This window comes from Clavelina lepadiformis, unplaced genomic scaffold (genome assembly GCF_947623445.1).
Source record: "Clavelina lepadiformis unplaced genomic scaffold, kaClaLepa1.1 scaffold_132, whole genome shotgun sequence".
Taxonomy (NCBI): domain Eukaryota; kingdom Metazoa; phylum Chordata; class Ascidiacea; order Aplousobranchia; family Clavelinidae; genus Clavelina; species Clavelina lepadiformis.
In genome coordinates, this window is record NW_027508265.1 from 28042 (window position 1) to 50650 (window position 22609).

The 22609-nt window shown below is 34.2% G+C and overlaps 3 protein-coding genes across 3 annotated transcripts; 2 read left to right on the plus strand and 1 right to left on the minus strand.

The window, feature by feature from the left end:
• Positions 1-993, plus strand: LOC143472641 (FGFR1 oncogene partner 2 homolog; the record flags this gene model as incomplete). The annotated part of the gene is given in 2 exon segments (XM_076969994.1): positions 1-56; positions 233-993. Coding segments are annotated over 2 exon segments (332 nt in total), but the record flags the coding sequence as incomplete, so codon positions are not given.
• Positions 994-5659: 4666 nt separating this feature from the next.
• LOC143472645 (serine/threonine-protein phosphatase 4 regulatory subunit 4-like) lies at positions 5660-16894 on the plus strand. The gene is made up of 22 exons (XM_076969998.1): positions 5660-5901; positions 6485-6558; positions 7255-7376; positions 7617-7745; positions 7838-8018; positions 8267-8374; positions 8865-8986; positions 9226-9348; positions 9621-9850; positions 10015-10134; positions 10262-10420; positions 11099-11287; positions 11533-11638; positions 11766-11940; positions 12308-12467; positions 12613-12719; positions 13543-13658; positions 13797-13901; positions 14105-14402; positions 14654-14730; positions 15365-15446; positions 15899-16894. Exons 1-22 carry the CDS (start codon positions 5815-5817, stop codon positions 15981-15983), a joined length of 2955 nt encoding a protein of 984 aa, XP_076826113.1. The 5' UTR covers positions 5660-5814; the 3' UTR covers positions 15984-16894.
• On the minus strand, positions 16888-22098 carry LOC143472646 (carbohydrate sulfotransferase 14-like). The gene is made up of 7 exons (XM_076969999.1): positions 21777-22098; positions 21194-21301; positions 20961-21058; positions 20639-20754; positions 20211-20414; positions 17703-17888; positions 16888-17415 (listed from the first exon to the last, which is right to left on the minus strand). Exons 1-7 carry the CDS (start codon positions 22015-22017, stop codon positions 17079-17081), a joined length of 1290 nt encoding a protein of 429 aa, XP_076826114.1. The 5' UTR covers positions 22018-22098; the 3' UTR covers positions 16888-17078.
• Positions 22099-22609: the final 511 nt, after the last annotated feature.

The following is a 22609-nucleotide window of genomic DNA, read 5'->3' on the forward strand; positions in this document are numbered from 1 at the left end:
CTTTCAGTAAGGAAGAAAAGACGGAACTATTGAAAACTCAAATGCTTGTGGATAAGGTAAAGTATCCTGCAGTAATTTGTAATTAGTGAATAGAAGAGAAATGATACCCTTGGGAACTAAGACGTTTAAAGTTGTTAACTTGTGTTTGTACTGGGATGTTAGTTATTTCATTTGCATTTTAACTCTGTTCTTACGGAGGCAACTCTTCGTTACCTAGATAATTTTTTGACAGTCAAACTGTCACAACTTACAGATATATGAAATGGCCGCTGTCATGCAGAAAGCAATTCGCATTGATGAAGACACTTTCCATGCTCAGCAAGAATATATTTCTCGGCTGGAAGCAGAAAATAAAGGTTTAAGGGATTTACTTCTGATAACAAACGATCATTTAGGTTCTCATTTTACTTCGAAAGGCTCACCTCATTCCACAAATAGTGACACTTCATCAGATCAAACTGTAAACGAGTGTAAAGATGTGCAGTTAGAAGAAGAAACTATAACATGATAGCTTGAAATGACTTCGTGACTTGATTATGCTGGGTTGGCAGATTGCTATTATGTGGCAGTATTGTGGGAGCCCAGTGGGCGTCAGCAATTTTACAGATGTTTGTTATTTGTACCACAATCTTTAATGAAGCTTTTCAAATGCTTAAAATATATATCCTAGGAAGGTATACCCAAAAGATGCAAGTTTTATCCTGAAACGTCTAATTATTTGTTGTTTGTACTGATCTTGTTTTCATCACTTCGTGCCATTTGTTTCAAGAGTGTCAAGATTCTGTTAGTTAGTTAAATAAATGATGTGCATCATACTTTGTCATAGTTTTTATTGACATGTTTTGGGATGTTATTCCTGTTAATTGGTGCCTGCATGTTTGATAGGTTTGTTATCAAATTAGGTATCACTGGTGTATTCATATTTTATGGCTATTGTGTAGCGGGAAGTTTATTAAATATATCACATGAAAAATTAAAATTTATCAAACCTTGTTCTGGCAAATCTTTCTGAACTCGCCTGGGACTGCAGATTAGGACCAAGACAGTTCATAAAAGCAGTACACATATAGAATTGGCCTTTCTCAGGTAAACTTGGTTGTTTTTTAAAGTACTGTACTGAGTTTATCATACAGATATAGTCTACACTTGCATATCAAACAGACCATTTTTTAAAGGTTAATCGGTCGCAGTACTCGGAACCTACAAAGTGATAATTATAAGGTTTTAAAAGGTGATTTTCAAAAGTTTATTTTAATTAGTCTTTTAAGGTGACTTTGTTAATACGCCAAGGCCATCTAAGTCGCAAGAAGTGACGTTACATATGATTTAACCTGTGCTGTAGTTACATGTTTGTTTTACTAACACGTTTTTGTTTAAATTAGACAAACGCTTAACAAAGACCTAGAGTCCGGAATAAACCTCAGCATAACCCTAACTAGACTGTGGGTTTAAGCAAGTTTTAAGACTGTTATGTTTCACGGACAACGCCGGAGCAGTGTTGTAATCGGGCTTACATTTTTAACACGAAAATACTAGTCCGAACTGGAAAATTTATTTGAAGATCTGTAAGTGGGGCTCGAGCGGTGAGGAATCATTCCCAAGTTGAAGTCGTGCAAAAATTTTCCGGTGGGCAAAGGTAAAGACAGTGATATTAATACCGCACGGTACGAGTAAATAAAAACCTTCTTTATGCAAAACGCATTTCAATACACCTTAATAAATACTAGATATACTTATTTAAGAGTCTTTGATATAGTCGCATGTCGGCATGTGTAACTTACTAACTTAATTGAAAAGCATCATTAAATAACCTCACTCTTGCAAATACGACGTTAGTTCATGGATTTTTTAACGTTTTCACCCTGTTTTGTTTCCTGCCAGGCCTTTAGGTAATGAGATATACAGGTGGTCTCAAGAAAACTTTTCTTGCAGATTCAGTTGCCATTAAGCTCAACGCATGTTACAATTTTCTATAACAGTTCAGCATCATAATAAATAAACCTTTTGCTTTTGCACACTACAAAACGATTAAATTATGATGTTGGTCACATGACACTATTGCTGACAATCGTTTGTTTTGCCTACCTTTTGCAATGCAGACGTGTATTTTGTTAGCCTTTTCTTTGTTAAGAAACAGCAAATTTTGGAATTTTTTTAATATTTTTAAATAGATACCAATACCATGCATATAATCTTTCCACAAAAATTATAACTTAAAGAAACAGTCGCATAGTCTATGGTACGGCGTCTACTGTACCTTAAGCTTAGGCTACCATTTCAAGCTAATTACCTACTTAAAATAGGCTTGTTTGAATTTTAATTTTTTTTATATAAGTTTAACTAGCTTTCGCTGTAAATGTATTTTATTATGCATATCTGTACATATTTTTGCTTTGTGGTAATAAATAATAAACATATTTGCGATTAAAATACAAGTCTCAGCCATTCGTTTAACTTAAAGACATTAAAGCAAATCTCTTGGTTTTAATATCTTTGGGTCCACCCAAGGAATATAAACCATCTTTTAGTATCTATAAAATATCTTTTATACTCTTTGGTTTCACCAGTTTTACCAATACCATGAAGAAAGTTTTGCTGTTTATCAAAGTCACATAAGATGTCCATGCGTGATGTAGGCAACGAACTATGCTACCAGCAGTTGAGCTTGTCATTATTGGTCAGATTGCTATTTGTCCACACTTAGTAGCTGAATTTGCCCACCGAAATCGTTTTCGGTCACCCGGTCCAGCATATAGCAGCAACATCAGTATTTGAAATCGAATTGAGATAAGTTTGGAAACGATTAAAGAAATCCGAGGCGTTGTGTAGTTTGCACAACTAAAGGATGCATTTGCATACAAGACCCCATAGCCCCAGCCTGCCAGCTACTCAAATTGTGACGTCATTTGGTTGTGCACTTCTGCACTAGACCCTCAAGATCATCCCCTACACAATATTGTCCTAGCTAAAAATTATGGCTGCCTTGACAAGAAATCGTGCCTGTAGAAACAAAAGTCTAGACTGACGACATGCACTGAAGACTCAATTCTTTGTTTATTTATTATAATTACAAATTTACAGAAATATTAAAGTGTAAAAATTGATAAGTCTCTTGCACACGTGTACCAGACTTTTTTGTTCACACTTTCGCTACGGCCATTCGTAACGAAACACTGATAACTTGTCTATGAATAAAACAAAAAATTAAGGTTCTAGTGTAGCCTACTACTCAAATTTTGACATCAACTAGTTGTGCATGTCTGCACTAGACTCGATTTTGATGTGTGAACTTCAATTACCAGTTAAAAAGCTTGCCAGTGCAAACTTTTATATGAGCCTGTCATTAGTCTACCTCATTACTGCGAAAGCTATATAATTAATTGATAAAGCATGGGTTGTGTTATATTGATGCCAATAACTAGTTAAGGATCAATAGCCAACAGCCCAATATTGTAATAAAATCAATTTTTGTCTTGATGTTGTCGGTTATGAAAGCAAGTAAATTATGTGAAGTGCCTGTGTTGCGCTGCGCCACAATACTGTCAAATGCCCTACATCTGGACTCTGGATGGCATCCAACCCCAGATAATTTCTTTAACTCTCATCATCTTGAACACCAAAGACCGTTTTTGCGCAGATATATCCAACTAAATCTTTTGAATTGGATTTTATTAAAATTTTAATTTACGGTTTGTGTTGATGGATGTTACTACTAATAAGTTAACTCTTCCAGAATTTACCCAAAAATTTTGCCATTTCTGTTTAACCTACCACATCCTGAGGATTACATCCCACACTTTGAAAACTTTTTATACTTTCAAACCCGTGTGCTAATTGTCATAATTAGCCCTTATTCTTACGGAATTCTCATGCTAATCTGAGGTATTATATAATGTTACTAGTGTCCTAATTTGTGTGTTTATCAGCAAGCACTGTACTATATTTTGGCCGCGTTTAGTATACATGACCCGGTTTTTACTACTTCCGAATTACGTCATTCGTACTACAGCACTCAATGCGTTAGTCTGATATGAGAGTCTGTAATTTGCAGCCTACCTAATGAAGCTTTATTCTGTGCTCTGAAAACTGTAACCGTTTCGTTGAGGACGTATTATATATGATTATTGAAAACATTGACAGTTTGGTTCTGGTAATGTAATGCTAATCTGACTCCATTGATAGCGCATTCATTAACACCTGATAACCAGTTAAGTCTTGAATAATTAATCATTTATTATAGGTTCTCAACGAAACGGTTACTGTTTTCAGAGCACGGAATAAAACTCCATTTGGTAGAATGCAAATTGCAGATTCTCATATCAGACTAACGCATTGAGCGCTGTAGTACGAATGACGTAATTTGGAAGTAGTAAAAACCGGGTCTTGTATACTAAACACGACCAAAATATAGTACAGCACTTGTTGATAAACACACAAAATAGGACACTAACAACATTATAATATCTTCAGATCTGCAGGAGAATTCCGTAAGAATAAGGGCTAATTATGACGATTAGCACACTGGTTTGAAAGTATAAAAAGTTTTCAAAGTGTGGAATGTAATCCTCAGGATGTGGTAGGTTAAACAGAAATGGCAAAATTTTTGGGTAAATTCTGGAAGAGTTAACTTATTAGCAGCAACATCCATTAACACAACCTGTAAATTAAAATTTTAATAAAATACAATTAAAAAGATTTAATTAGATTTTATAGGCCATTAGACAAGATTTACACATTGGCTTATTACTGGTATCTGTTGTTTGCAACAGTCACCCATGTTGCTATATAGGAGTAGATTTAAGAAGATTTTCCAATGAAATCAATAAATAACCAAAATTGCTGGAAGTATTCTAAAAATTTTAGACTGTATTGATGTTGAAGCAATAATGCAAAATGCAATAATTTTCAAAGTTGTTTAACAAAAGTTAGGAAAATTGGATAAAATAAGTTTGAGCTGTACCTTTTCAAAATAACTATGAAATAACAACATGGTACTTTTGTAACGTAAACTTTAGAATCATTTAAGTTTAAATGATTGATGAAAAATCATCAAATAAAAAATAATCAAAAAATTATATGCTATTGTATTTGAAGTTCAGATGAAGTTGTGACATTTCACAGAAATTTACAAATGAAAAATTTGAAGAAGACCCCTCTATATAATATATGAAAATTGAACATTTACAGAACATTGTATTTCAAATTTATTGATGAATTTTGCTCATGGCTTAGGACCAACATTATTAGGCATAACTTGGTAGATTTTAAAAAGTGTTTTGTATAAAAAAATACTTCTTAAAGCTTTTTTCCCTGTCCAAAAGAAACTGCTTCAGGTGGCCGCAAACCCCAATTTGAGAGCCACTGTACTAGGCTACAGTAAGCATAATGTTATTTATGCTATATATTTGCTTCAAGATATGAAGTGAAATATAGTAATTGAAATATCTTGTGATAATTAATTAGAGCAAGTACGTTACTAAGATATTTTGTCCACTCTTAAATTTTTATCTACCCTTTAACTGCCAGTTTTCATTATTGTTTTTACTGTTTAACTTTTGGATAAGTGTGATTTATTTTTTATTTGAATGAAACTAATATACTTACGGAATAGTAATTATTTGTGATATGTACTATAATATATACATCATCTTTCAGCATTAAGGGTATGCTGTTAAAGTACATTATGATTTCTGATGACATATACGTTTCAAAATTCTCTTCATAAAAATAAACATGTGTAATAAATTCTAAAAAATGATAAAACAGCTCATTTATTGATCCATTTGAAAAACCTCCACTGTTTAGCATTTCAAAATGATGGATTTAAATAATGAAATTTCATCTTTGGAAGAAGATATTCAGGATTTTAATATTGAAAAGGATGTGCGAACATCACTCAAGGTACTATTTAGAGGTTTTCAAATTTTGCAACCATATATACTTTTGGTTAACAAATTTTGGCCTTTGAAGTTATTATGTATATGTATATATGTATGTGATAGTCTTGGTAGCTGTTAAATTTAAAAATCTGAATATTTATGAATAATGTAAACTCTTTTCTGGATATAATATTTTACTCAGAGATAATACTGTACAGCTGCTTCTTACTAGCCTTCTATTATCTTAACCTAACCTTGTCAAAACTGTGTAAATAGAAATCCATGTTTTTGAGCACCTACTTTATTATGCCAATTTTGACTTGCTTAGATGACATATTATACATTAGCAAGAACTATTTCTTACATTTTAAGAGATATGGATGTTTGACACATTCTAAAAAAGACTTGCATGTACAAAGTTAGTATGATTGTACAAGCTAGTATCATATATGGCATACTAGTGGCTGGTATACCAGTATATTCGATGTACTTTATTTTTCCAATTTTAAGTAACATATATCAACATCATAGTTCATAAAATATTGTTTAGCATCATAGTGATATGTAATTTTTGCCTGCATTATTCCGATAATGTTTTTTACTAGACTCAAGAAGAATTGGACAAGCTAACTGTAGATGAATCACTAAATGACATTGAACGTGCTGTGTTTTTGTTGAGGTAAATTATGCTTTTATCAATGTATTGAATAAAGAGGTTTACTTCTAAGCATTATCACAGCTACAATTTATATAGAAGTTAATAGTTGAGGATACTGGTACAGTTTGTAATTATATTGATTTGTAGAAGGATTGAAATTTTACTGATGTTAAAAGCATGAATAAAAAATATGAATTTAAACATAAAACCAGTGAAAGTGCTTATGATTACACTACTCCACACTTTAAAATAATTTTCTACCATTGGCTAAGGAGTCATGAATAAAAGAAATTTGTAAACAAAAGCTTTTCAACAAACAATAAAAAGTGGTGATTGATACCCACAACTTGAGTGTTGGCTCCCTTAGCTTTCTGAAATTTCACTAGATTTGTTTCAATGAAAAATTGCCTCATTGGTAATTTAAATTCCCGGGCGAATGCTATTATAGTTATTTTGGTAATAATTTCCAATAGAAACTCTGAACAGATTTGCATACTGTCTTGTTTCCAGCGCTGTTAAGTGTAATGAAAATTCATAGAAGTTATCACAAACGTTTTCAGTATTTTACATATCTTTGTTATATACTTTAACTGTGTTGCTTTACATTCTCTGATTGCCTATCACATGATTTTTGCCAATACTTTATTTTAATAGAAGTCTTACTTACTTTGTCATATCTTATTTTACCTTAGTACCCTTCATATTTTTGTGGTTCAGTACCGGCCAAGAAGTTCAATGCATAAGTGTTGTACGCAACCTTTCATATCTGCTAACAGGATGGCAAAATGAGTGCATTCGAAGAGTAATTCCAAAAGTAAAGGAACTTCTTCACACAGCTGGTAAATTAGAGAAGGCAATAGTCAGTAGATCATTAACAAGTGCTGTGTTTTTGTATGTTTAATTAGTGATAAGTATTTAGGTATTGTATGTTTTATACATGTCTGTTTGTATAATAGCCAACTTAAAATTACATGCAGTATGAATATGTTTTGAACAGATTACTAGTTAAACATGCCCACTATATGATAGTAGAAGTTGATTATCTACACAAACAATTTGAGTTACTTGTCTGTTTGAAGGTTCTGAAATACAAATAGCTGCTACTGAGGTATTTACAACCATAGCAAAGGAGGAAATTTTGCCCACTTCACTGTATACCCAACACTTCCTACGAACCATTATTACCAACATTAACACAAAAGATCCACGTAACTTCAATTTTTGTTTATTGTTCTTTATTTACTTATTAGCGTACATCATGCAAAGATATGTTGCAATTAATCAGTAAAACTTATTACAGTGACATCACAAGCGTGGCTGGATACTCTTGTTGCTGTAATAAACTATCTCCCAAGAGAAACTGTTCGAAGAGAAGTGCTGGGATTGGCTATTGCAAAAGGTCAACTGTCCCAGTCTACGGCTTCCCGCCTCTCTTGTTGTTCCATTCTGGGTGCAGTTGCTTCAAAGTTTGACGCCAATGTGTAAGCTAAATATTTACTGCACATGCTGCAAGCATATATACATTTCTCTTTAATAATATTCAGTTGCTCCTTAGAAAAGGCAACTGTATTACACTAATATGGACAGTAATTTTTGTCATGAAATGCGATGTTAGTTAGTGAAGAGTGGATGTTACTTGGTGAAGTATCCATTACATAATTATACTTTACAACGAAAACGCTGTACAGTATGTTCATATTTTAATTTCAATGCTGTATTTTACTTCCAGGGTTAAAAAAGACATTGTGCACACAGTGAAGCAGTTGTGTCAGGATGTGGAGCACAATGTTCGAGCATGTATGTGTGCTCATCTTCATGCTATTGCTTTGGCACTTGGGTAAGTATGTGACACAAAGAAATGTCAATTAAAAAAGCCAATTTTAATTTAACGAATGGATTACAGTGCAGGAAATATTTTTCTTAGAGAAAATCTTCTGCTGTATCTGTGTGTGCTTCGCACATAAACTGCATCAGCATTAATTGCTTCTTAATAATTAATTTCTGTTTGGCATGCCACTTATAACAATATCCTCATAACCTTGCCACTATTTCCTACAAAATATGCTAATTTTTTCACTCTTTGTTGTGTCGTAATAAGTTTTTGATAATGTACTTTTGTGAAAAATTTTGATTCTTGTTTTTGATTATGGATTTCGGTCAAATATCATTTTATGCAGCACTGGTACGCGTAATTTATTTTAAGGCCAGTTAGCTTAGTTAGCACTTAGAAAATTATTCTGTTCAAAGTGTAGAAATCTAATGGTAATTATTTGCACATTATACCGGTAATTACCAATGACTCAGATGTGTATATACATGTTAATTAGTGCTGAAGAAACAAAGAAATCAATTCTGGAGGAAGCTTTAGAACTGGCTGGTGATGAAGAAACTCAAGTGCGTGAAGCTGCTATGGATGCCATTCTAAATATGACACCATTACTTGATGATGGTATGATTGTATGTTTTTTTTATTCATTATTTTGCCACCAAAGACTTTTCTTATGGGAATAACTGGCACAAAACGTAGAATTTAAAGTTATTTAACTCTTATCAGTTAAAAGCTAATCTCAAATTAATATACCAAACTTAAACTATTTTTCTATGTGTGACAGTTGCGTAGAGTACGTTGTTGGTAGTTCTTAATAAAATCATTTGTAAATTGAAAAAAAATGCCATCTGTTTTTTCAGAGTCGTTATTGCAGAATGTTGTGCCACTTGTGTGCAAGTTTTGTGATCAAGCAATCCACCACGAAGATAGTACATTGTTGAGTGTGGCAAAGAATTTTGGACGGTTTACACACGATCTCTCAGGTACCTGACATATCTAAACTTTGCATTTTTTCATTCTTGCTGGCAGATGCATAACAAGTATATTTTATTATTTTCTTCATAAAACATGAAGCTCCACTAACCCATTTTGGAGTTTTAAAATAGTTATACAAAACATCTATACCTTAATTAAAGTTATGGTACAGGAAGTTATTCGAAGATGATTTGTTGTTGTGATACAATGGAAGAATATTAGGCATTAACAAAAACGCATAGATTTAAAGTATTTCAATTCCCCCGTAACACTGTTTTAGGAAACTTTAACAAAGAACAGCACACCTGGCTCTTATCAATGTATCGCTATTTGTGCATGGTTGGGAGAACTCCTGTAGATTCTGATGTTGAAGCGCTGGGAGATGTAGTGCAGCTACCAGTGGACCCTAGCTTATCCGCACTTCCCCACTCCTCCAATAGCAGTGACACAAGTCCTGAAAAACTGGAAGCATATTCTGAATGTCGGAGACAGTGTTCGTATAACTTTCCAGTGAGTCTGTTGTGATGAATGCGATTAATCTATGAAACTATGGTTTAGCCCTATTTTCAAAATGTTACTTGCATAATACCTTACAACTTTACATATTTAAAAAAGTGTAGGATTGGCTTACAACTTAGGCCAACAAGTAAAACTATTTTAAACAACTTTAATAGGCCTTGGTTACATTTTGCGCCTCCAACGCTTTTGAGTCGGAGTTGCTTGAATGTGCTACAAAATTATGCACTGATCCTGATGTGATGATACGAAAGCACTTTGCAGCTGGATTTCATGAAGTAAACATAAGTTGCCTTGTAAAAATTATTACATGTGCTACAGAAAATACTTCATGTATCTACAATTAGACGCAAGAACTTCAAAAGCAAAGAATCAGTTACGTCGCTACGTTGTGTTTTTAAACAGGTGGCTCAAACATTGGAAGCCAATGCCTACTTAATACAACCTTTACTGGTGCTACTTTTACGTGAAAGGTTTGTTCCTGGTGTTCTGGAAGCTTGCTTGCGTAGGTTGCCTGATACCTTGACAGCTGTCATTATCCGCGGAAACCTTGCTGATAATAAAGTGAGCTCAGTAGCAGATTGTGGATTTTCACTGAGAAAATTTGCATTGGGCTTGTTGTAATATCTTATGGAGTATGCAGATCTTTGAAATTGTCAGACAAAGTTTTTCTGCATGGAATTCTTAATTTTTGTGAGGTTGACATGTCTTGTTGTAATTTTTTGTGTATCATCCTTGCATTTAACTGTGATTGTAGTATTGCTTCCTGCTTTTTGTAAGCTTTTTGGTCAATGCATTAAACTAAATCATCACATAGATGCCATTTGCCTTTGCCAATATGCATACTCGTTAGGACGTACAAATTTTGGGTAGTAAGTAAGTAATGCATTGCAAGTTTAATTGTACACTCTAAATCTACCTTGTAAAAACTTTTACACCATAATCAGTTGCTTAAGACTTCCATCAAAGCTTCAGCATAACGTGGTAGTGTGCAATGCAAAAACTTCCATTAAGACAGCTTTATTTATACTGCAGTCATTGCTATTCTATTGTCAATGAATGTTAGTTCAAGATTAAGTTGTTTGATTTTTTTAAGTTGTTGTGTGACTGTTTTTGTTAGTTAGCAAATTGGTAACCATTTTGAAGTGACTCATTGGTTGCTAACTAAAAACTTTCCATGTGTTAATTGCAAAGAATTAATTCAACTTGCAACAGATCCTCAATATTTCTTTTTGTATCCAGGTGAATGGCGTTTCGGAAGTGATAGCAGCTCTGCTTGCTGCCATTTCCAGATTGGAACAACAATGGCCATGTAGCTGGCGTGCTTTAGAAGTTGTAGTAACTCACTTGCGTCGTTTGCCAGATGTTTTAACATCAGATCACATATATTACAAGTTTGTTCCGGTTGTGTTCAAACTTTTGACAACTAATGTAAGTAAGCTGAACTGGTTATTTAGCATACTTAATGAAGTATATGTTTAGCTCTTCTTCGTTACATATTGAGAGTTTAGTTCTCTCTCATATCTTTTGGGCAGGTATTTTTGTAAATTTAATCTCGGTATGTCTTGCAAGATAAACAATAGTTTGAGTTCTTGATTTTTATGTTGTATAATGTTCTCAGTATGCGACATTACTGCATACATGATAATGTTACCACAAAGTATTTTATATTTTAGCGATACTTGCCGGTTCGAGAAGCAGCAGCTTGTACAATTTGTGTGTTCATTCGGCACAATCGGAAAATGGATCAACGTCGTGAAATGTGTGATAGACTAATACAAGGTGCATTTTAGTATGCCGTTACTGACACACCAGACACAAATTTTGATAATAGTCTGAGTTTTTAAAGGTATAGTTGATCTTGTAGATAATAATGCCACTTATATATAATATCTGTTTGTTACCACAGATTTGTGTTATTCAAGAAATTACCGGAATCGTCTTCTATTTTTTGTCGCATGTCGGCACATGATGGTGCTATTTTCAAGAACATTTTTTAAAGAAAATCTCTTTGAACATGTTCTTAAACTTTTTTTTGATCCGGTGGCAAATGTTAGACTTTGTCTCTGTAAAATTTTACCCAGGTAATAAATAATAATAATTCATTCGTGAAACACTGCAGAAGCAAATGTACTTAAATAATTGCCATTATGTTTTGCGTTAAAAAAATTTAGTTAAGGCTTTCTTTGTTTTAGTCCATTTTATACTTTTTTGTACCATTCCCGTTTTTTTTCTCTAATGAAGGACAGTAGACACGTTCAGATCATGTTACTTTTTTAGTTGAACTAATATAACAAAGCCATGAACATCGATGTGTTAGCTGTACTCTTTGCAACAGCTTGGTATAATTTAATAAAGATTTTAGTTCAGGTTTCGATATCACTAAAATTGACTGTTTCATTCAAATTTAAGTTGCTTAAACCCAGTGTATTTGCAAATATCAAATTACAGCTTGAAGGCTCTGTTGAAGCTTCCACGAGATCGTTCATTGCATGGCCAGTTGGAAACAAATGTTCGGAAACTTCTTTCATCTGAGAAGGATAGAGATGTTTCATGTGCCATCAGACAAGCTATTTTAGAACTGGATAGAACTGAAGTTGCCATGGAATCGGTCTGTAGTTCCACTGTTAATAATTTTTTAGAATTTTAATAAAAAAAAAGTATTTTAGAATTTTGTGTATTAGCTATTGATCATTAACATTGTAACAACAGTAGGCCGTCCGTACCTTTATTTTCAAAATTTACATTCAAAACAGTTGACACAGTTTCCCATGCTTGACGTTGACCTGCAAGATCAAAGAAAAGAAGAGGAGGAAAAACTGTTAATTGCACAAGAAGAAAAAACAAAAGACGAGGATGCCAGGTGAATAAAACCATTATGAAAACGAAATTTTTCATTAAAGGTTTTTGATAATTTAAGACTTATTGTACGTTTTATACATATTTACGCAATAGTTAATTAAGTATAGGGTTGTGGAAGTATGAAAAAAACTTCGGCATCATGAGTACCCGAGTCGAGCCCAGACATATAACACCGTATTAGCACAAACAAATAAACAAACAAGTTTAAATCTTGCCTAAACACCAACTAGTAATCTAGCAGTTATATTTGCGCTTATAAGTCGTAGGTTCTTAAAATAAACGAGCGTGTGATACACATGACACTCTGTGCACCACGTTATGAACTTCGTAACGGCTACATGTACAAACAACTATGTCCGTAGCAAATTATGGAACAAGAGGTGCATTAAAGTACTCAGAAATCGATTGTCCTTATTTGTAAATTGTCTGTTACATGCTTACAATGCCGAGTTTACAATTTTTTTGTAAAATCACATTTGGTGTCTTTCCGCTTGTCTTTTTATTGCAGGAGAAAAATTAACCGTTGCCGACGTTAAATGTCAAACGGGGCCAGCAGCCCAGCACGCTATACACAATAACTGTAGAAATTTGCAGTGATTGATACCGTATTATACAGAGCAATGTAAATCTTTAAGTTGCTTCAGAAGGAATTCTCTGGCAGCAAGCTACTTGTTTTTTTTTTGCACAAAAACGTAACCGTTGAGTAAACCTGGGGTTAAAGCTCGGGTTTGTGAGGACCCTTAAATTGTTTAGGCTTGGGCTCGTGTTCGGCACATCCCTGGATAGCTTGTTACTGGTAGTAAGTTTTTAAATTGTTTCCCTAGATCCCTAAAGAGCCATGGAAGCGGTCATTCGTCATCTTCTTTTAGCAAATCAATGGCAAAAGATAAAAAGTCTAAAAAGCGAAATTCAAGTATGACTTTGTCAACAAATGCACGAAGTATGAAATTTGTTTCTAACCTTTTTTATATGCTCCAGAATCAGCAGTAGCTTAATACAAAGTCTGTGCTAGACCATCTCCTTATAATATGCTATTTGAAGTAGTGGTCGAAACATTATCTTACATGTTTGTTCGAAGTTAATGGAAGCAAAGACAAAGAGAAATCAAAATCCGTCCAAAACTTTTCATCTTCAGCTGTTCCAGGAATGATTTCACAGAAGGGCGGCATCATTAATGACTCAGGCAAGCTTATTTCTTGTTTCATTTGTATTACGCGCCTACACTAATATTGCACACTGCCGTAACTTTATCATCATCCGGCTTTGCTTATAGCAATCAGTAGCGTCATATTAATCTTAACGTTTGGGATTGATGCCTCCGTTGTTGCGCCTTCACTCTTAGCGATATAAATGTTCATGAAGATCGAATTTAGAATATTTTTTCAGTTCCAGGAACATCCTTGTCTGCTCTATACAACATGGCTAATACTAACGCTCCATCCCACAATTCACGCAATCTTGCCAATCATTTTTCGCACTCGTCTTACCTCTCTGGAACAAATCCAGCCGTCCACGGTCCTTCAACCGCCCTTGGACATAAAAGTCCACATTACCAAGCATTGACTCAAACAAGATCGTCGCAGTCTGCGTCAAACCCTGGCGCTTTTGTCTCGTCTCTTTCGTCGCATCAGCAAACTTCACAAACAGGTTCTAGTGCGTCAAGTACGAATGCCAAATCCACGCGGTAAGTAATCAGTCAAGTCCGTTCGATTTTTTGCCATTTAATTTTTTGCTTGCTTGCTGGTAGTTAAACGACCATTTCCCTACAATAACTTTATTAGAACACATAGTAGACCGCATAGTTGCTGTTTTTTTGTATTTTGTTTTACCTAGATACACCTAGCCAATATTTTGCTGAATTGGTTACCGCTTACCCGGTTATCAAATATATTTCGCAAAGTTTTGTAATAGTGAGGTTCAAAAATTCATTTTTAGGAAATTAGATCGACGCAAAACATCAGCAAGCGTATTTCAATCTACAACTAATTCTTTCGATGTGAACACACCCTTTGGTAAGTTTATTTCTTTTTGATTCAGTTTATTGCTACTGGCCGTAATTTCTCTAATTAGTTTGAATACTTTACTTAAGCAGTACTAATTAGTTTGACGATTTTCGTAAGCTTAGTGGTTTTTGGCCTGCAAATGTTTCATAACAAAATCACGCCAATGAGCCGGCAGTTGTAATGTTGCGTATGGCGTATCTCAATATTTTTCGAGTCTTGTGGAAATTTAAACCACCCAGTCACATTTCTAGGCTCACGTCGATTAATTATTATTAACTGCCCTACCAATTGCTATAGTTAAAATGGATAAGTTTTAATTCTCACCATTTACCGCGTTTGTATCAAATGAAACTCATTGCGAATAGTCAAATATTGTATTTGAGTAACGATTTGCGTAAATCCAGAAAACATTGCGCCGTGGTTGTTATGCAAGAAAATTAGTTGGGATTTCGGATTTCGATTTTATTGATGGAGTTTGATGAAATTGTTTTTTATGGTTACCGGAAAAGAGTTACCAAAATTTGTAAGGTTTTGCGGATATTTCAATCATTTGGGTATAAGTATTTTTGTTTGTGGTTGAAAAAGAACTTATCTGCAAAAATTGGTTGTCTGTCATGATGTTTTTTTTTTCTTCTTTCTGTAGAATCTCGAGCACGTAGGGGAAGTGCTGGAAGTACGTCATCCGGTGGTAGTGGTGGCCATGGCCCAAAATCCAGTGTTACTGGGTAAGTCATTCTCAATAGTTGCCAGCAAACCTTGAACATATTAGTACCTGTACATTAAAAAGTAGCCGGTTTGATAACAATTTATGTCATCTTTCTGGAAAATTCTAAAACGGAAAAAATCATTTGTTGTGTCACGATTATATTCACTTCATATTGTGGAAAATCATTTTCGCTCATCCGAGATTAATAGTTATTACTTTTGTGACTAGACTTAATGAAGTTACATCATATTTGGGAAGTTAAATTTCTTGAAATCATGGTTGTGGATGTTTTATTGGTTTCGGCGCTAACTTACTTAAATCATAAAACTAGCATAAGTTGTATAGAGTTGATCATACCGATGCCGACACAATATCTACAAATCTGCGCTTTTAGTGTAATAGTAATTGGTACCTTGATCTCTTGCATGTAATTTCTATACAATACATGTAACTTTCCAACACAAAATGTAGACGACGAAAACCTTCTCTTCCTGGAAGCCCGACTGGTACAGCGGCACGAATGAGCAAATCCAAAAGCTCGGCAGGAAACCGATAAGTAAGATTCATCGTTCTCCCCATTAAAAGTTCACAATCGCGGCCGTGAAGCAAGATTTGGGACTAACTATGCTTGGGTACTACTGATGTGAACTCCCATGTATAGACTTGTTTTTTGCAAGCCAAGTGGAACTATTTTCGTTGTAGTTTCACTGACGACGTCTTGTTTTCTATTCTGAACCACTTCCGCGTTTTAAATCGTCATATATATTAGTTTGATAAATAGTACTTTCTTGCGGTGCTGGTTATTTTCTACGGTAGCTAATATGTTACAATGTAACGCACACCATTTTTGTTACCAGTGATCATCACGCTGTATTTTTCGACTGTTTTTTGCTTCCTACGTCTTCACTTGAGTCTACGCGCTCAGTTGCATTTTTTACTATTGTCACTGTGCATGGTTCCATGACTTTTTTACCATTATTGCATTTTCGGATTCAGATATTCGTAGTACATTTTAGAAACTTCGACTTTTCTTGCGCGTTTGTAATACTATTGTTTTCATTCTCTACTGTTTAGTTTAACTGTGTTCAAAGATCTTTCCGAGTATATGTCAGATTTCTTTGAGTCGCCGCTGTAGTACTTCATTTTATATTTAGTGTCACCATTTACAATGCACTTTGTAAATCCGACCACAAAGAAAACGAGCCAAGAAGGGAATTTTCATAAATGATTGTCAAATGGATTCGTCCCGCTTAACAGTTGCAAAGCGATATTTCCGTCCTTTTGCAAAACTACCTGTGCGATTTGGTTGATTTTTTGTGTGTACACGTTCAATGCAACACATTCTTTTTATTACGTCCGAGGTTTATATACTTGTTACTGTTTTCTACTGAAAGACGTCGTTTTTGACGCACTGTGCCATATTTTTCAACCATCTGAATATGAATAAATAAAAATATATTTACCGCACTTGTTTGTTCAATTCTCGGAGCAAGCAAATGGATTGACTTTTAATGATAGGTTATCTCTGTAAACGATAACTTTGATAGTTTATGAGAATGGCGCAGATTAAACAGATTTCTCATTAAAAAAACGGTTCGTGGTTAACAACTGAAACAACGTCTATTGTTAGTAAGGTCACTGCCGATTATTGCTATTCAAATCCACCAGCTTCAAGTGTGTCTACGTTGAACGTATATCCGAAGTTTAAGAAATCTTTGCAGTAAAGTGACATAAGTTTTCGTATAGTTTTTCGTGGCACCCGGCGAAACAGATAGTAGATGCTCTCTTTAATTTGTTGAATGGGCCAGCCTGTTTCTAACAAATCATTTGTTGTAGGAATCATTTTCCTGTCGTCTTTCTTCGTTTTAGTAACAATTTGATGACTGCTGAAGCCTTCCATGGTTGCGTTGATACGTTGAAGAACCCACCAAAGATCGTTTATAGTAGTCTCAGCCTTTACAACGTAGTCGTAGGGGAAATCGCATGGTCTAAAAATGTGTGTGTTTAAATTTTGGTCATTGTATTTTCTTAGTTCCTTATTTTGAGACTGCTAGATAAGAAATGATGTTTATATACATTTCTTTCCTCTATAGTTTTTCGAATTTTTATCCTCATCTTTACTTTATCACTTGATTCGTCATTTGTTTTATTTTGCCCGCACGCTATTTGAATTAGAAGGAACCCGTAGTTTAAAAAGTTATCCATGGATTAATTATACTAAAAGAAAAGCAAACCAACTAAGTTGCTTTTATTTGGTTTATATCTATTGACTTACTGGCATAATTCCTCGATAGCTTTAAAATGAATATCGACCTCATTTAATCCCTTGTCAGCTATGTATTGAACAAAATCTTCAAACGATATGATGTGATTTTCATCTGGCTGTGAGGTCAAGCCGACATAATTCCGAAGATCGGGCATTGTTTCAAACATTACATTGCCAGATCGAGACACAAATTTTCTAAAAACAAAGAATAAACCATGTCCTTCATCAGTTTCTTCTTTTCATAATTGACTAAATTACAATTACGAGAATTACAATTTCGAGTGGGCTAAGACAACTAAATTGTTGACAACTAAATTGTAAGACAACCCCACTCGTTTTAAAATAGTGTATAGCCCACCTACAGTATAAGAATTTATCGATTAGCCAAATTAACCTATATTTATACAATCTGAGTAATTGATTACACTGGTCAACACGATTTTTTGTGCCAAGGATTTGACAACGATTTTAGGCTAATTTGGGGTCGCTGATTTCGAAAATGACAATCATTTTTCTCAATTGGCTCTAGTTTTCGAGATATTTAGTTTTTTCACTTTCGGAAATTCCACTCATGTCACACATAACGCAATACTAGGTTTCAGGTCTCAGCCAACTGTAATACACTTGGACAATAGTCAGTAATATAGTCAAATGCATAAATATCACAATACTAAATCAATCAGTGCGTAATAACTTTAATAAGTCTGTTTTTATATATAGTTGATGGTGAATCGCTTTTTGTATGACTTTCTTTTATGGCGGACGTCAGTACAATCGTGCTGAAAAACCAACATTAGTCTTCCATCAAGTTTTTCTCCCATTTGCCCTGGTATCATTCTTCCATCACCTTTATGTCCTGATGAAATCTCTCCCCTTGTTCTTCAGAAAAATCTCCCAATTTGTCAGGAAATTTTTCCAAATAGCTGTGGAGATAGTGCACTTAAATGCTCATATTTGCCCCTACCTGTTGGTAGGTCTCGAGCATATTTTCTACCAGCTCTGCATAGTTTTCTGCCTTGTGGTTTCCAAAAAAGTTCTTCACCACATAAACAAAACAAGACCAAGCTTGGAATTCCACATTGTTCATGCTTGTTCCAAATTTGAGTCATTGATTAATTTGCGAATTTGAGGCCCATCAAAAATGCCTGCTTTCAATTTTTGGTTGTCAGTTTTGGAAAACATCTACAAAAATATTTAAAACAATCACCGTCTTCATATAAAGACTTTACAAATTGTTTCATGAGCCCCAGCCTGACATAGAGAGGTGGTAAAATGATCTTCTTTCTTTGAAACAAAGGTTCTTTAATCACATTTGCTTTGCCTACTTCCACATTATCTCTTGTGAGCCATGCCTTTTTTACCCTGTGCTGGGTCTTTGCCCTGCTGTCTTACAAGCACATAAAGCAGGGATACTTAGTGTATCCACTTTGCTGTCCAAGCAAAAAGTTCACCATCTTTAAGTCAACACAAATTGACCACTGGTGCTCGGCATAGCAGATCTTCCGTAAAACTAATTTCACATTTTCATACTCTTCTTACAGTTTTGTTGAATGAGCAATTGGCAGAGATGAATAACAGTTGCCATTATGCAACAGAATGCATTTTAAACTTCTGGTAGAGCTGTCTATAAACAATCGCCAGTCTTCTTGTTTGTAGTCTAGGACTTTCATTTTGAGGAGAAGTCCAGTTGTATCATTTCAATATTCAAGGTCTGCATCTTGACTGAAGAAGGGAAAGAGTTCCTCTTCTCCAGTCCAGTACGCTGTTATCTTTGTATCCACCTTTAGCCAGTTCTTCTCCTTCAGTCTGAAAGGTAAAACCTTAGATGCTTATTTTGATAAGTTAAAGTCTCTGATAAGATCATTAAGCTCCTTTTGTGTGAACTGTTCCGGAGTGAAAGAGCTTTCTTCGTAAATGTTTCATTTCATGCTTTTCCTCAATATCTGTTTCTTGCAAATCTGGTACTGATGTAAACGCATGTAAGGGAATGCTTTTGCAGTGCTCAACCGGTCGCCTTACTAACTAGTTTTAAGAAGATTAACGTTTTATTCACTTGCAACTCAAAAGAAGCAAACTTGATCAAGGTCAGCGATTCTTTCCTTCAGTGCATTAAATATTTCAAGAAATCATGAGAAATTAACGCATTTTTATCAGTACATCGACAAATAAGGCAGGTCTATTTGATGAGAATCACAATTGAGTCTATTCTGAGGTTTCAACCTAAACACAAACGATGACTTGATAGCTAAAACACTGTCACTAATGCCAGAAATAGTGAAAAATGCTGAAAAAAAGAAAATAACCATATCTCGAAAACTAGAACCAATTCAGCAAAACCAATGCCAAATTCGGAATCAGCGACCTCAAATTACCCTAAATCCGTTGAAACATCGCTGGCACTTCAAAAAAAAATTTTTTTTGTTGGGCAGTGTTATTAATTGTTAACTATTATTTTTTAAGACCGCTATTACAACAACAGTTTATAAAATAAAACTTCAAACGTTATTTTTTCATTACTTTCCAAACTTATTGTTCCATCCGGAAACAAGTCTTGCAAACGGATGGCGTATAGATATGACTCTTGTGGCCTGAGGTGACAGCATTAATGTTTCTTTCATTGCGTTAGGAAGCTTCCTTGTAAAAACACGATTTTCGGCGTGTCCTTTCGGACCCCATGAAGTTTCATGCTGATTTCTGGTTAGATTGAAAACTAATTTGTGCCTGTATTGCATAGAAATAACCGTAAATAAAAACTGAATATAAATAGCGTAATAAAAATTTCGTTTCTTCGTACACACTGAATATGTATAAATATCAATTGCATGTTATAGGCAGAGTTTGTAATCCTTACAATTACAGCAGAAAAAAGTTTCACAATCACGTAAAACAGACTTTTTGTAGCTGAAGGGTTTACAAACTATTAAAACTACTATATGATTACTTACCAACTTGTGCTTCCAGCTTTTTGAACAAAGCAAACAACTAATCGTTGTTGGGGAGCTGCAATCAATTGAATATTGTCATTCCATATCAGCCGAACTTTAGTCTTTTTCTTGCAAACCTAAGAAGAAAGCGCAAATAGAAATTTAAAAAATTTGAACTCGTTCCAATGCTTTTCCAATCAAAACAGATAACTTATTTTAGTATACGAAGATAAAGTCCTTTGCTGTATTAAAATTAAGTTTCTTAAGTTGCAAAAATCCAAAAGTACGTTGCTAATCATACTGTAGGTCTAGTTATTTTTATATTCATTGCAAAGTGTGCAACCTTGTTTAGTAGTTCCTTTCTGTTATTATACGTTTTTGAAACTTCGGGTTGAAAGCCTTCTCGCTGCGATGCGTTTGGCATGATTAAATCGACCTGATCTAATGAAAGATGATTACAATTAATTGTTATCTATTAAGATAATGTTTAGTTAAGTAACCTACAGTATATTTTGTTCTTTATAACAAGACAACGGTTAACTACAGTCATATTTCACTAAACTTTTTAAAACTTACATAAAGAACTTGTTAAATATGCAGGTAAAGTGAGTGATTGAAGTTGGTGGATTGAATTATTCCTTTTTTTATGCCAAAAGCGATTTTGTAATGATTCAATTGAGTCGGCTGCAAATACACATATACCACTTTTTCAAATTTTTCAATGCCAGTTTTGAGGTCTGGAATGCTTTTCTTTATTTACACCATTTAAAATTTAGTTATTGTTTTTTATATTTTACCAATTAATCGCTTGACCAAAGAAGTAAATCTATTATTAAAGCATCTTATGTATAGACATCATACGTATTATATAAATATGTATTGTATTCATAAGTATACTTTATAATGCAAAAAGAGGTATATGAAATATTTTGAAGGCGGACATTTAATCTAATTTAAATGATCATCCCAGTACTGGTACAAAATAAAATGCAAACAATTATATAATACTGGCACAAGGTTTATATTTTTACTCGTGGAAATATGCAATTTATTTAATAAACTAGTTTTAGAAAACTCCAAAATATGTTTTGAATAACAATTTTAGAAAATAATTAGTCTATTTTTAAATTTTTGGCGACTCTTTTTGGTTAATGTTTACCTGATAAAGTTTTTCGGCGATTTGAGATAATGGTTTTGTGATCTCTCAAACGATATGGTACTAGTGCATTAAATTTTTGATCGTCGGATCTAGCTGCATAAAAGATCTTTGTCACTATCAAGCATGTCAATAATAGGGCTAAACCAAAACGCCACTTCACTTTACGATAAATGCATTCAACGGTTCTCATTATTGGCCGAAACAGAGGTAAATACTTCAACGCTAGACCGTGGGGAAACATTTCAGTAACAATAATTCAAAAAAGTTTTCACGTAAACTTTGACGATTTGTATTGCAGCGTCGCCTGGTCAGCCAGAATCCTATGTCTAATATGAATAAAACAGATCATGAAACCCTTAAAATATAAATCAAGTGAATAGTAAGTAGATCTGGGAGACTTCTAGGTAAGCCTATAACTGTGAACTCCATCGCGCACCCTCAACTACAACTCAAAATTTTATAGCATCTAAAGAAATCTTTCTTTAACCCTATCCAAACCGAGCTCGCGACTTTACTATTTTAAATATTTGCTTTACAGCGTTTTAATCTAAAAAACGAAGGTCACTTTGTTTTTGGCTTAGTTTAGTTTCCAAGTTTTTTTATATTTAGTATAGTCTTGACGTTGGCGTTGTTGGGATGCCAAATTGGCTTACATGAAATATGTCAATACAGAGTGCACTTTCCAACCCTTTGGGCCTGAAACCCAATAGGACGAACATACAGTACAAACATGACACACGTGTGATGTGCAATCAGTTTTTACTTTCGTTAGCTACCGTGTCATGTTGGAAATATTGAAGGTTTTAATACTTCTATTTTATGCTGAGAAGACG

Bases quoted from the DNA above. Each gene is read 5' to 3' on its own strand.
- LOC143472645 (XM_076969998.1), top strand. From the start codon at position 5,815: ATGATGGATTTAAATAATGAAATTTCATCTTTGGAAGAAGATATTCAG. The intron at 6,559-7,254 runs GTAAATTATGCT...TTTGTGGTTCAG, and splicing joins CGTGCTGTGTTTTTGTTGAG to TACCGGCCAAGAAGTTCAAT. The intron at 8,987-9,225 runs GTATGATTGTAT...CTGTTTTTTCAG, and splicing joins GACACCATTACTTGATGATG to AGTCGTTATTGCAGAATGTT.
- LOC143472646 (XM_076969999.1), bottom strand. From the start codon at position 22,017: ATGTTTCCCCACGGTCTAGCGTTGAAGTATTTACCTCTGTTTCGGCCA. The intron at 21,302-21,776 runs GTAAACATTAAC...GTGTATTTGCAG, and splicing joins TCGCCGAAAAACTTTATCAG to CCGACTCAATTGAATCATTA. The intron at 17,416-17,702 runs GTAAGTCAATAG...ACACATTTTTAG, and splicing joins GCTATCGAGGAATTATGCCA to ACCATGCGATTTCCCCTACG.